This window comes from Neltuma alba, unplaced genomic scaffold, assembly GCF_004799145.2.
Source record: "Neltuma alba isolate B1F8T4 unplaced genomic scaffold, ASM479914v2 tig00006518_pilon, whole genome shotgun sequence".
Lineage (NCBI taxonomy): Eukaryota > Viridiplantae > Streptophyta > Magnoliopsida > Fabales > Fabaceae > Neltuma > Neltuma alba.
Genome location: NW_021634487.1, coordinates 20,185 through 32,758, shown reverse-complemented (window position 1 = coordinate 32,758; position 12,574 = coordinate 20,185). Strand labels below are relative to the sequence as shown.

The 12,574-nt window shown below is 35.6% G+C and overlaps 2 protein-coding genes across 2 annotated transcripts; both read right to left on the bottom strand.

The window, feature by feature from the left end:
- Window positions 1-7,804: 7,804 nt before the first annotated feature.
- Window positions 7,805-10,163, bottom strand: LOC114750548 (GDSL esterase/lipase At2g04020-like). Its single transcript, XM_028939141.1, has 5 exons — window positions 9,929-10,163; window positions 9,531-9,655; window positions 9,032-9,268; window positions 8,326-8,539; window positions 7,805-8,007 (listed from the first exon to the last, which is right to left on the bottom strand). Exons 1-5 carry the CDS (start codon window positions 10,161-10,163, stop codon window positions 7,805-7,807), a joined length of 1,014 nt encoding a protein of 337 aa, XP_028794974.1.
- Window positions 10,164-11,033: 870 nt separating this feature from the next.
- On the bottom strand, window positions 11,034-12,574 carry LOC114750551 (hydroquinone glucosyltransferase-like). Its single transcript, XM_028939145.1, has 2 exons — window positions 12,128-12,574; window positions 11,034-11,992 (listed from the first exon to the last, which is right to left on the bottom strand). The coding sequence occupies exons 1-2, from the start codon at window positions 12,393-12,395 to the stop codon at window positions 11,085-11,087; spliced, it is 1,176 nt and encodes a 391-aa protein (XP_028794978.1). The 5' UTR covers window positions 12,396-12,574; the 3' UTR covers window positions 11,034-11,084.

Sequence of the window (12,574 nt, the reverse complement as noted above, 5' to 3'; positions counted from 1 at the left end):
AGCAACAATGACAGATTTTTGCAATGCAAAGACCAGTAATTGAGATGGCAGCATTCCAAGTGCAAAAGGATCATAAAAAGGACAAACCAAGGTGTGATCACTACAACAAACTTGGGCATACGAAAGACAAGTGCTTTGATCTAGTTGGTTATCTAAGTGACTGGAAGAAGGGTGGACAAGAACGGTGAGACCAATGAGTTCCACATAAAGCGGCACAAGTTAGCGAGGGAACAAGTCCCATCCCCAGGCTCAACATCGACCGATATGAGAAACTCATGCAGTATCTAGACTCTAATGAGCTCAAAACAATGGGTCACAATGACCAACCAATAGCAAACATGTCAGGTATGTTGTGGGATGAAGGGCCATAGATCATAAACACGAGGGCGTTAGTTCATATCACCAATAATAGGTCTGTGTTAATTGATCTAAAGAAATCTAATTCCCTACTAGTGAAGATACCCAATGGCCACTAAGTTCCTATACAAGGGATAGGGAGTGTTGTGCTCTCACCAAAATTAAAACTTGATGATGTTTTATATATCTAGATTTCAAATGTTGCTTATTCTCAGTTAGTAGATTTACCAAAGATTTTCACTGTGCTATGACCTTCTTGGTTGATTTCTGTATTATCCAAGACTTGAACTGGAGGAACGTGATTGGAGTAGGTAGGTGTCAAGATTGCTTGTATTACTTGATGCCATTGTAGTCGAGGGGTGTGGCTCTTGCTATACATGGTGGAGAGACGGGTGAACTGTGGCATTCAAGGCTGAGATGTGCATCCTTTGATAAATTAAAGTATATTTCCTTCTATTTGCATTTTTTAAGGATAAAGACAGTTTTTCCTATTGTGATTCCTGTATTCGAGCCAGGCAAACTCATTTGCCATTTGGCATTAGTTCAATAAAGTCTAAGTCTTGTTTTGATCTTATTCATTGTACATATAGGGAGGCTATAAAACTCCTTCACTTACTGACGATCATTATTTCCTGACAATTATTGATGATTATAGTAGAGGTATTTAGATCTATTTGATGAAGCATAAGTCTGATGTGAGTCATTATCTTCCAGCATTTGTTAACATGGTTGCCACACAATTTGATCAAAGTGCTAAGCAAATTCGGGTTGACAATGGGTCCAAATTTCAATCACAGTAGATACGAGATTTCTATGTTGCAAAGGGCATTGTTTTACAAACTACTTGTGTCCATACACCTTAGCAAAATAGTGTTGTTGAAAGCAAGCATCGACAAATCTTAGAGACTGTGCGTGCCTTGCATTTTTAGGCCCACTTACCAGTTGAATTTTAGGGAGACTACGTGTTGACGGCGACATATATCATTAATAGGCTACCTTCGAAGGTTCTTGATGGGAAAACTCCTTATCATATACTCTTTAACAAATGCCTGAAATATGATCACATGAGAGTGTTTGGGTGCTTGTCTTATGCATACCATGCCATTTGTACAGATAAGATGGTTGAAAGAGGGCGAGCATATATCTTTCTTGGCTACCCACATGGCAAGAAAGGTTATCTCCTATATGATCCTATTGACCACAAGAGATTTGTCTCCCGTGATGTGATTTTTGTTGAGACAGAGTTTCCTTTTGTGTCACCTCTACTCTTTTCGCCAGATTTGTTGGAACCGCCACTACCACCAATTATGTTGACTCAGATGATGCTCCTTTGCCTGAGCCTGTGATGGGATGGTGTCAGCCAAATCAATGAGAATAGTATTGATGGTGCACAACCAATAGAATCACCATCTGTACTGTGTCATAGTCAACGCACTTGGAATCCACCTTAACAACCCCAAGATTATGTCACGGACTTGCCACCATCACTCAACCCCTTGACTGCTCCTTAATCTACCCCCACTCCGTCATGTGCCTCGGTCAGATACCCTCTTGTTGAGTATATTAACTATGATCAATTTTCTCCTTCACATAAAGCTTTCCTTGTAGCCACCGATATTCATGATGAGCCAAAAAGCTATTTTTAGGCATGTAAGCATGCCCATTGGCAAAAGGCCATACAACAGGAGATCATAGCACTTGAAGCTAACAGGACTTGGGAGCTCGTTCCCTTGCCATCTGGGAAATATGTCATTGATTCAAAATGGATTTTCAAAATAAAATATTTGCTGAGTGGAGAAATTGATCACTTTAAAGCCCCCTTGGTTGCTCATGGTTTCATATAAGTAGAGGGACTTGAGTTTAATGAAACTTTTGCTCCTGTTGCCAAGCTTGTTACTGTTCGTTGTCTTTTGGCTGTGGTAGTAAAATGCAATTGGTTTGTATGCCAACTAGATGCCAACAATGCTTTTCTTCACAGCGACCTTAATGAGAAAGTATACATGCATATCCCTCAAGGATTCGCACATAAGGGGGAGACAAGAGTGTGCAAGTTGAAGAAATCACGTTAATTGGTATCACAAGTTCACTTAGGCCCTCCTTGATATTGGTTATTGTCAAAGTAGAGCATATCATTCTCTATTTGTTTTTCAAACTGCTTCTTCTTATGTTGCTTGTCTCATTTATATTGATGACGTCTTATTGGCCGGTAATGACAAAAGAAAGGTACAGGAAACCAAGAATTTTCTTGATAAAAGATTCAATGTCAAGGACCTCAGACGGCTGAAATATTTTCTTGGTATTGAAGTGGCCCGCTCGCCACAAGGCATTGTCTTGAGTCAACGGAAGTACACTCTAGATATTCTAAGGGAAACAAATATGATGAATTGCAAACCCAATATGATTCCCATAGAGCAGCATTATAAGTTACAGAGTAATGAAGGCGATCCTAAAGTGGATGCTGCACGCTACAGGGGTCTAGTAGGGAAGCTTCAATACTTAACAGTGACATGCCCAGACATAGTATGTGTTGTCAACATATTGAGTCAGTATACATCTTCACCAAAACACCCACACATGGTGGCGGTGGAGAGAATATTACGTTATTTGAAGAGCACACCCAAATAAGGCATAGTGCTCTGACCAGAGGGTCACTTGGAGCTAGAGGCATACTGCGATGCAGACTGGGCCGGTTGCTCCAAGACATGTCGTTCTTGTAGTGGGTGCTTCATGACTTTGGGAGGATTACCAATGTCATGGAGGACAAAGAAACAAAATGTTGTGGCTAAATCATTAGTAGAGGCGAAATACCAGGTAATGGCACATGCTATAAGTGAAGTGATTTGGTTGAGGTGGCTACTCACAGAATTGAGGGCATCGTAAAAAAGAGAAACTTCACTTTATTGTGATAACCAGGCGGCAATACATATAGCCATGAACCCTTCTTTCATGAGTAAATGAAGCATGTTGAGATGGATTGCTATTTTGTAAGAGAAAGATACCAGTCTAGGGAGGTCATGCCACACAAGATTTGGACACAAGACCAACTGGCAGATATGTTTACAAAAGCTATTGGAAAGGATAGACTTGAAATGCTCACAAGCAAGTTGGGCATTACAGATCTACATGCACCAACTTGAGGAGGAGTGTTAGAGATCAAAACATATCAAAGATATTATAATATTAGATATGTAGAGATTTGTAAATAACTGATAGAATCATTCATTTATTAGTTGCTGTTGATATAGGAGATAATGTGGGATCTAGAATGATGTGACCACGTTGCTGCACTATTCACGCACTGTTCACGTCTTGTATATATGTGCACCTTGCATAAGAGAAATATATCATCTTTTCGAATCAAACTTTCTCATACTTTAATTATTTGTTAAAAAACACCTACTTTAATTGAACTAAGGGCTATAAAATTTACTTCGAACTACTAAGCTAGGTTTGATCTTGGAAAAATAAAAATACCTCTACTAAACTCTTTATTATGCCTTCACCCAATCGCAGGTTCGATCCTTTATAAGGGATAGGATTTTCTGAAAATTTTAAACTTTTGAAAGAACTTGCAAAATGTCCTGTTTAGTAGTTTAGTCATCCATTTAAACCCTAACTTTAACATCAATAAAGCTACCTTTAGCTAAACTAATATTATCAAGCCTTCCCTCATTGGTGATATATATCTATATCTATCTACTAACATACAACTACCAGAGCATATGGCAATTAACTGACGGTTACGGGAGCCAAAACTTTCCTCTTTACAGAGGTAATTACACCCTATAATTACCTTACATAATCACATAGAAATATAAATATACACAAAATACATATGGCCATACATGGCTTAATAAAAGCTCTAAGTATAAACAGCAAAAGACTACACAAATCACTAACTATCTTGTTCACATCTGCTCCCAACTTTTTCAACTTCCTTTAATTACCACACATTTGCCCTTCGAGCCACCTGCCTTCACTATATGTCATGAAAGAAAGGGGTGAGATTCTAGAATCTCAATAGTGACAGCAGTCCATCATACAACTATACAAAGCTCATAAATGCATGCAAAACAAGCCATGTTCACAACACTTACATGCAAGCATAAACAACAAAGTTCAAACATCATAAGCTTTGCAAACAGATATAATCAACGATGCTCATGCAACCCACACTTTGCAACACTCAAGGCCATGGCAATTAAATCAACATCACATACTTATGATTGAGTATAGCTCTACAAGTTCAATGCAAAAAAATTCCACATACTCAAACTAGAGTATAGCTCTATAAGCTCAACGCAAAGCAAATTCCACATACTCATATCTAAGTATGGCTCTATGAGGTCAATGCAAAGCAACTTTCACATACTCATACCTAGGGTAGCTCTACGAGCTCACAATTGTTCGTCAAAGAACATATCCACCATATATTCATTAAAGAATATAGGCACTATGACACAAATAGACATGCAGAACTATTACTTAAGTATATGAGGAAAAGAGTCACTACCCGGAGGTCCTTCTTCCGATTTAGCTTGTCCAGATTTCTTCTTTACTTGCTTTCTTGGCGGGCTCAGGCAGATATCGAATCCTATAATATGGTTTCATATATAAAATGGTCAATGCTTAGTCCATTTAACTTTTATTATCAAAACATAACTTCTCTTAAGCCATTAATAAACTCTATTCCTTTTATTTAATAGTTGGTCATCCTAGATAATATTTTTTACACAAACTATTCTCTTTGAAATATTTCCTTCCTTACTTCGACTCATCTTTATTTCCCTCTTAAAAACTTTGAGAATACACACACATATATGTACACATATTTCTCCCTCTTCCATCTTCGTTAAATCTGGAAATTCCACATTATCCACTTTTATGAAACCATACATTTATTTAACATAATTCTACACAAGTACAAAATCATTAATAGCTGAATCTTCTAACTCTATAAACAGGACCTCTCAATCAATTTCCAGATTTAAGATACACCTTCCAATTCATTCCGCCACAATTCCTTAATTTATCATTTACAATTCTATCTTAAAAAATTTCAAAAATTTCTTGGAACCTCAAATAAATTCCTTAATAATTACAACAACCTATAAAACCTATTCATATTTAATCCTCCAAATCTTCATTTTCGGTCTCTAACATGGTCTAAATAACTTGGACAATCACTTGATCTAAGAGAGCATCAATCAACAATTTTAATAAAGTTTCAGATTTCCTAATCTTACACACTCATATATAGATATATATAGTTTCCCTTACTTCAAATTCAACGCCAAGCATATACCCATATATATATATATATATATATATATATATATATATATATAGCTTCAGTTTCATATTTCAAAACTCTGTCACCAGATTCAAATCCCCCAATTCGATCAGCAAATATAGTTACATATGTATATACACACATACACACACATATATGTATATATGTAACATCCTCTACTACACATAACTTTTACTCCAAACCTAGAAATTTTCCAGATTCACACACACATATTTAATAGGATTTAATCACCCATCTTTCAACGACAATCCCCATGAAACTCAAATATAATTTCTCTATTCAGCTCCTCACTCAAATCTGGAAATTTTCCACCTTAGAACAATAATTAAATCATCATTTTACTGCTTCTAAATATAACTTAAAACATCCTTAATTCAAAATTTAATCACTTCAAGTTCTTCCTAACATTCCAAAATTTCAGTTCCCATGTTTAGAAGCCAAAACTCATTCTTTCATAAATATAATTTCTTGCTTGAGAGTCATAGACCAGAAACCCAAATACATCCAACCAACCTCACTATTTTAATATTTCATGAACCAATTCGGCCTCTCTTGACAGCAACAATACACATGCATAACTTTTATATATATATATATATATATATATATCATTTCTTTTCGGTTGAACCTATACCTTCATTTACAGCAACTAACAAATATATGTATATATTTATACAGATATTGCCTTCTAATTCATTCCCTAATCTCCCTTAACAGCAATAACAGCACGCACACGGGAGAGAAAATTCAGATCCTACTCCTAACCATTAGCAGATCCACTAAATGAAGGATAAGATCAATGTGCAACTTCATATTCATATGATACACATTTCCTCTCTCCTAATACCTCAAACCCGATACCTATCAACCCAGAAATGACATGCTCTATTCGAAGATTCATGAAACAGAGGCAATAGTGACATGCAAGCTTAAAAACCAGTATCATATACTTCAATCTTGCCATATAACATGAATTCACTGTCCTCCTCTTTTTCCTTCACTTTCTCTCACCACCCAACACTCTCTCTCCTCCATTACAGCCAAACCACGCCGAAAACGGAAAAGAAAAGGGTAGGAGAATGATCAAGAGGCTCATCTTGCAAGATTAATCGGTTTGCATGTGACCCAAATACCTCCGATTACCACCTCCGGCACTTCTTCGTCGAGCTCTCGTTTTCCTCTGGTCTCTCTCTCTGTTTTAAGACTCGAGCAGTAATGAAATGGGGAAGGGAAATGAATTCTGATGGTTATAAGCATGGGGCAACACGTGTGGGCTGTGCACATGAGGTAATGGACCATTTTGCCTTTAATTATTTCTTATTTCTTATTCCCCTGAAATTAAGGAGTGGATCCAAAAATTAATCCATAGCATTTTATATGTATTTTCCTTATCCAATAGCTTTTGTGACCTTTAAAATAATTTCCACATAAATTTCGGGTCAAAAATGATCTCCTAACTATTTTTTACTAAATTTTTTCAAGAAAATAGGTCCTTCTAACTCCCAAAATTATTGTTCAAATTGTGTAAGCCAATTTTTGGAGAAATTAACCATATCATTTCCTAAACTCTCAAAATTAATATTCATAAATTTTCCCTAATTTTCTTAGGCCTTAAATAATTTTAATAATTATTTCTTTATCATTCTCCCTGATTCTTTTAACACCTTAAAATTCAAGATATTACAATATATACTTACAAATAACTCATCAACAAGATTTTCACATTAGTATAGGAATTTAACCTCACAACCTTATAGATTATGAGCCAATTTTTTTTACCAAACTAGACAAACTAATTTGATATCTTTTCATGAATTCATGAGTTGTATTCGTGTAAAATTCAACTCTCTGGTTGATAGTGGACCACTAAAACTTACGATTATTATAAATGATTTAGTCGGAACTCTTTTTAATAGAATCTATCATGTTATATATCTTGTTATCTAATGTATAATTCTACTTTTCCTTTCGTAATGCTTCTCCATGAATTTCATGAACTCTTAACTTATAATATACGCATAATTTGAAAAAATTCAGAAAGTTCAGAAAATTGCATTCACATTTCAAACCAGCTGAAAAATCGAAAAGAACACTTTCAATAATGTTGAATCACATTGTTACAATCTCGATTTATTAGTGGTGACTGATGATTGGTGCCTTGGCTAGCTCCAAAATACTGTAAGGAGAACAAGCTTGTCCATAGAAGCAATCCTTTGAAGCAATCTCATATGCGGCTTCAGTTTCATGACTGTATTGATCAAATCTGAGATACTTTTTTCTATCTTTACAGAGAGATCGACCTTCCGGGTAACAAGGATCCTGAATGTTTGTGAACCCTGTGAAACAATTCAAAGAAGAGTATTTTATATTGGAAAAGGAGTTCAGCATCTAAATAATGGTCTAATTAAATAAAGGGTTAACATAATCTTTAGTTGCTAAAATTTGATCTCATTTTGATTTCAGTTCATAGAACAGACAACCAATAGTTTTGATCCTTGAAATTTAACTTCATTTTGATCTGCCTAATGATTTTCGGCTTCTGGTTTCAAGGACCAAAACCACTGGTTTCAAATTTTAGGGGCTAAAACTGAAAGGAGATAAAATTTTAGAGATTAAAAATGATAGAAAGCCTTAAGTAAAATAACTATGCTTACCATATTTTTGTGGATTATCAGTGATCTTTTTGTACACATTGACGACATCGTATACTGTAAATAGTGAACCGGAGAGTGTACAACGTAACTCTTGCAACCTTTGAGGAAGTTTGTCTGCGAAGTATCTTGATTTGCAGTCTTTTGTATAATTATGAGGCTGGCAACGTGAAATGCCCGAAACTACAAATTTTCTTGCTCCCAGATCATAAAGTGTCTGTGAATAGACATTCAAATGAAATTTGAGTCATGTTGTTTACAAACAATAACTTAGAATCTAACGATACAAGTATACAACATCAATGTTTGCATAAGGCAAAAGCGCACCTTTAATCCTTAAACTTCACATAATAAACTTTTATTTTGATCCCTTAATTTTATGTATAAAGTGTCTTTTAAGTCCTTTAACCCTAACAATATTAACAAAAAATGCAGACATTGAAATTTTAAATATTAACAAAAGCATTATTAGATTATGCTGGTATATTAAGTTATGCTGAGATATCACTGGAAACTGACAATGTTAGTATTAGAGGACTGAAAATATATTTTTAAAATTAAGAGGATAAATTAAAACTAAACTTCGTATAAATTTAGAGAACTAAAGTGCACTTTTGCCGTTTGCATAATAATACAAAAGTTATTAAAGTTTAATAAACTCTAATATTTTACATAAAGCAAAAATCAAGATAACTTATAATTAGTTTACCTTGATATGTTTTGTGACTTCATCAAGAAGGATATCTGCATACTTGTCCGGACTGAATTTGTTGCTGACGTTGTGACTCATAGCATCGTGGTAATCGTTATTCCCAATAAAGACAAGGTATAGGGAATTGGCCAAGTGATCTTGCAATTTCTCTTGATCCTTTATTGCTTGTGGGAGATCATTTTTCACAGTTGATGTGAAGCATCCTACTTGTTTTGCTAATGTTAAGCATTCTCCCTTCAACAAAAAAAAAAATCATTATTAACAGACATTTAATATACAACAAAAATTAGATCAAGTTGCTCATATTTGTTAGATCAAGTTTCCCAATCACACTTGTTATTTTACTATGATTAGTTGTTTGAATGCATATGTGCACTTATAAATTTACTTATGAACTTGATCTAATATCTACAAGGAAACTGTTCTTTACTATATAGATATATAATATTAAAATTGGTAATGAAATAAGAATAGTCATTTCAATTTAATTTCTTACCGCTCCAGTTGTGTTTAAGATCCCGCATGATGCAGATGCATAAGATATTCCTGTTGTAGTCTGACTTCTTTCAGTATCCGAGAGGTTTAAGTATGCAGGAGGAAATGGTAAGTCCAAGTAAGATGCTGGATGGATAAATACAAACGTCATAAGTGTTCTATTATTTGGATAATATATGCAATTAAACGTTAAAAACATTGAAATAATTATTATATTTAAGCCAAGTTTCAACTATATATATGTTTGGATTAATACTAAGAGGAAATTCGCAACAATTACAAACAAATACTATTGAAGGCCCGGTTTAAACAAAATAAACTACATGGATCTGATTCAAAGTTGAGGCAAATTATAACTAAGAAAAAGTATTTAAACCACAAATTAATCAAGAAACATACCGATAAAGTCAGCCATATTTCTTCCATTGGTGAAACGACCCCTTATATTATGAAAATCAATTGCATAAGGCCACCTATTAGGCTTTGCTGGTGTGTCCAAATGCATGTTGTTTCCAGGATCAAGATGGGAATCACCAAACACATACAATGCTGGCACAGAGGCATTTGCAAGCAAAGCTTGGTTTGAAACGAAGCAGAAAGACAGAAACAACATCAGCTTTATTGAATTTTCCATATCTTTCTGCTTCGAGTATGGGAGCTTTTTAATTAATCAATCACCAGTGGAATTGATGAATGGAGTATCATAAGTATCTATAGAGAGAGGGGCATGAATATTTTTGGCAAAGGAAGCCAAAAATAGATAAAGAGAGTTGAATTGGTAAACGTCGTATTTGTGATAGATAATAATAACGCATTTTGGAAGTTTTGGGAATTTGTTTTGAGGGAACGGATAATTTGTTAGCCTCATATAAAATAGCAAAACGAACTGAATGTTAATATTAGTCATGGGATCTGGTATTATAACAAGCCTAGATTTTGTTTGAATATAGGAAAATTCACCATGATGATAGCACATTAACTAATTACGTAGGATCTATTATTACCGCATGAGAATAGGAGATAGGTGTGAAAGGAACTGATTTAGAGTGCTCATCTTTAGGATGAGCATCCAAAGCTTATCCCCTCGTGCAGGACCGTTTAAATTTGAAGAGTCCATGAGATTTTTTAATTAATTCTGTCTGAATAAATAAAATTATTTTTTAATAAAGTGATAGTTAAGAGATTATTTTTATTTTATATTCTATACCCATAAAAATAATTATTTTAAAAAATAAAAATAGGAAAATATTAAATCTAACCACTTCCCGTGTGTGGGGGGGGGGGGGAATTAATGGTTGAAGAAGGAGAAAAATTAATGGTTAAATATGGACATCTCTTCCTCTGCCGTTTTGAGTGGCCAATGATCTAGTCTTGATGTCTTCTGAAGCCTTATAAATTGTTTAATTTACCCAAACAACTCTTTTCTAACTTTATTATCATCTATCAAAAACATGAAATTGTTCAATATCTAATGGAGTAAATACCCCTTTTTTGGAAAAACCACAATAGCAAGCATAGAAATTTTGGGTGACATTAGTGAAAAGTCATTAGTTTTCTACATGTCACCCATATATTTCAACTCATGAGCTAAGTTAGAGATTGCTCGAGCAGATGAACCATCTTCACCAAGTGCTTTCGTAGCAGCATCCTGAAACACTTGAACTCTTCTACGAGTTTCGTTGCCTTCCTGATCATCTTCCATTATCAACTTCACAACCCTTGCAACTTCCTCTTTCACTATAATCCCATGCTTGTTCTCATCAAATTTGGGCCACACAGCAACCTTAAACTTCTCAGTTAGCAACACTGCATTCATTCTCTGCTCTGCAAATAATGGCCAAACAATCATTGGCTTGCCATAGAGCACACTCTCTAATGTGGAGTTCCAACCACAATGAGTCAAAAACCCACCGGTAGAGCAGTGTCTCAAAATTTCGATTTGTGGGGCCCATGATGGGACCACAAAGCCTTGGCCTTTGGTTCTTTCAATGAACCCTTTTGGCATATGGTCAAGAGGGTTCTCATTTTGTGAATTTAAATAAGCCGAACTAGTAGACCTGCTTGGAGCCCTCACAACCCACAAGAACTTGTGGCCACTCATTTCTAACCCCAAGGCTAGCTCATGAAGCTGGTCATGTGTTAGTGTTCCTCCACTCCCAAAAGAGACATACAAAACAGAGTTCTTCTGCTGATTGTCTAACCATTTTAAGCACTTTGAGGTTGACTCGTTTATGGTAGTTGACTCGGTCTTCAAAATGGGCCCCACTGGATAAATGGGTGGGTGTTTATGATTACTTTCTTGTAGTGATGTTATTGCCCCTCGTTCCAGATCTAGGAAGCTATTCACTATCATACCATCTGCTAAATGCAATCGCTTACATATATAAAGAACTGTTTTGTAGGATTCACTTGATCTTTCTTGAACTGTGTCAAACAGATCCTTGCCATTTAATGGTACACAACCTGAATGAAGTAATTATTAGCTCTTTAACATTCATTTTACATTTTTCATTTACCCAACCAGTTCACAGAACTAAAGTTCACAAGAATCAAAGAGGCAAAAGAAAAGAAAGAAACAAGAACAAGAAGATTGGTAACCTGGAAGTTTCAAAGGTTGTGATAAGTCTCCAAATCCAGTAGAAACCATCTCATGATCCTCATCAAGTTCGGGAAACTTGAGGCAGAAACACAAGGAAGTAACAGACATGGGAAAGTAAACGTATGATTTGAGGTTGAACTGCTTTGCAATCTCTAAGGCATCCACTGAGAATACATCGGCAATGAGAGCAAAAAGCTGAATATGGAAACTCAACAAGCTCAAAGCTTGACGAAGTGACGGAAGAGAGAGTTTTACAGTCTCATGCATTTTTGTTGCTGGGTGCAGGGCGTTTCGAGGGATGTCATTTTGGTCGACGTGTTGAAGAATAGTGAAGTCTATGTGCGGTGGAAGAGATTGGAGGATGGAAAGTGCAGATGGGGAGGGAGGACCGAGTGTGGGGATGAGGAAAGTGAAGTGGAAGCGAGGGAGGTGAACGACGAGTCGTT

Excerpts from the sequence above, each read along its gene's own strand:
- LOC114750548 (XM_028939141.1), bottom strand. The coding sequence starts at position 10,163 with ATGGAAAATTCAATAAAGCTGATGTTGTTTCTGTCTTTCTGCTTCGTT. Across the intron at positions 8,540-9,031 it reads AAGTCACAAAACATATCAAG|ACACTTTATGATCTGGGAGC; the intron begins GTAAACTAATTA and ends GTCTATTCACAG. Across the intron at positions 8,008-8,325 it reads TGATAATCCACAAAAATATG|GGTTCACAAACATTCAGGAT; the intron begins GTAAGCATAGTT and ends ATTGTTTCACAG.
- LOC114750551 (XM_028939145.1), bottom strand. The coding sequence starts at position 12,395 with ATGCATGAGACTGTAAAACTCTCTCTTCCGTCACTTCGTCAAGCTTTG. Across the intron at positions 11,993-12,127 it reads ACAACCTTTGAAACTTCCAG|GTTGTGTACCATTAAATGGC; the intron begins GTTACCAATCTT and ends TACTTCATTCAG.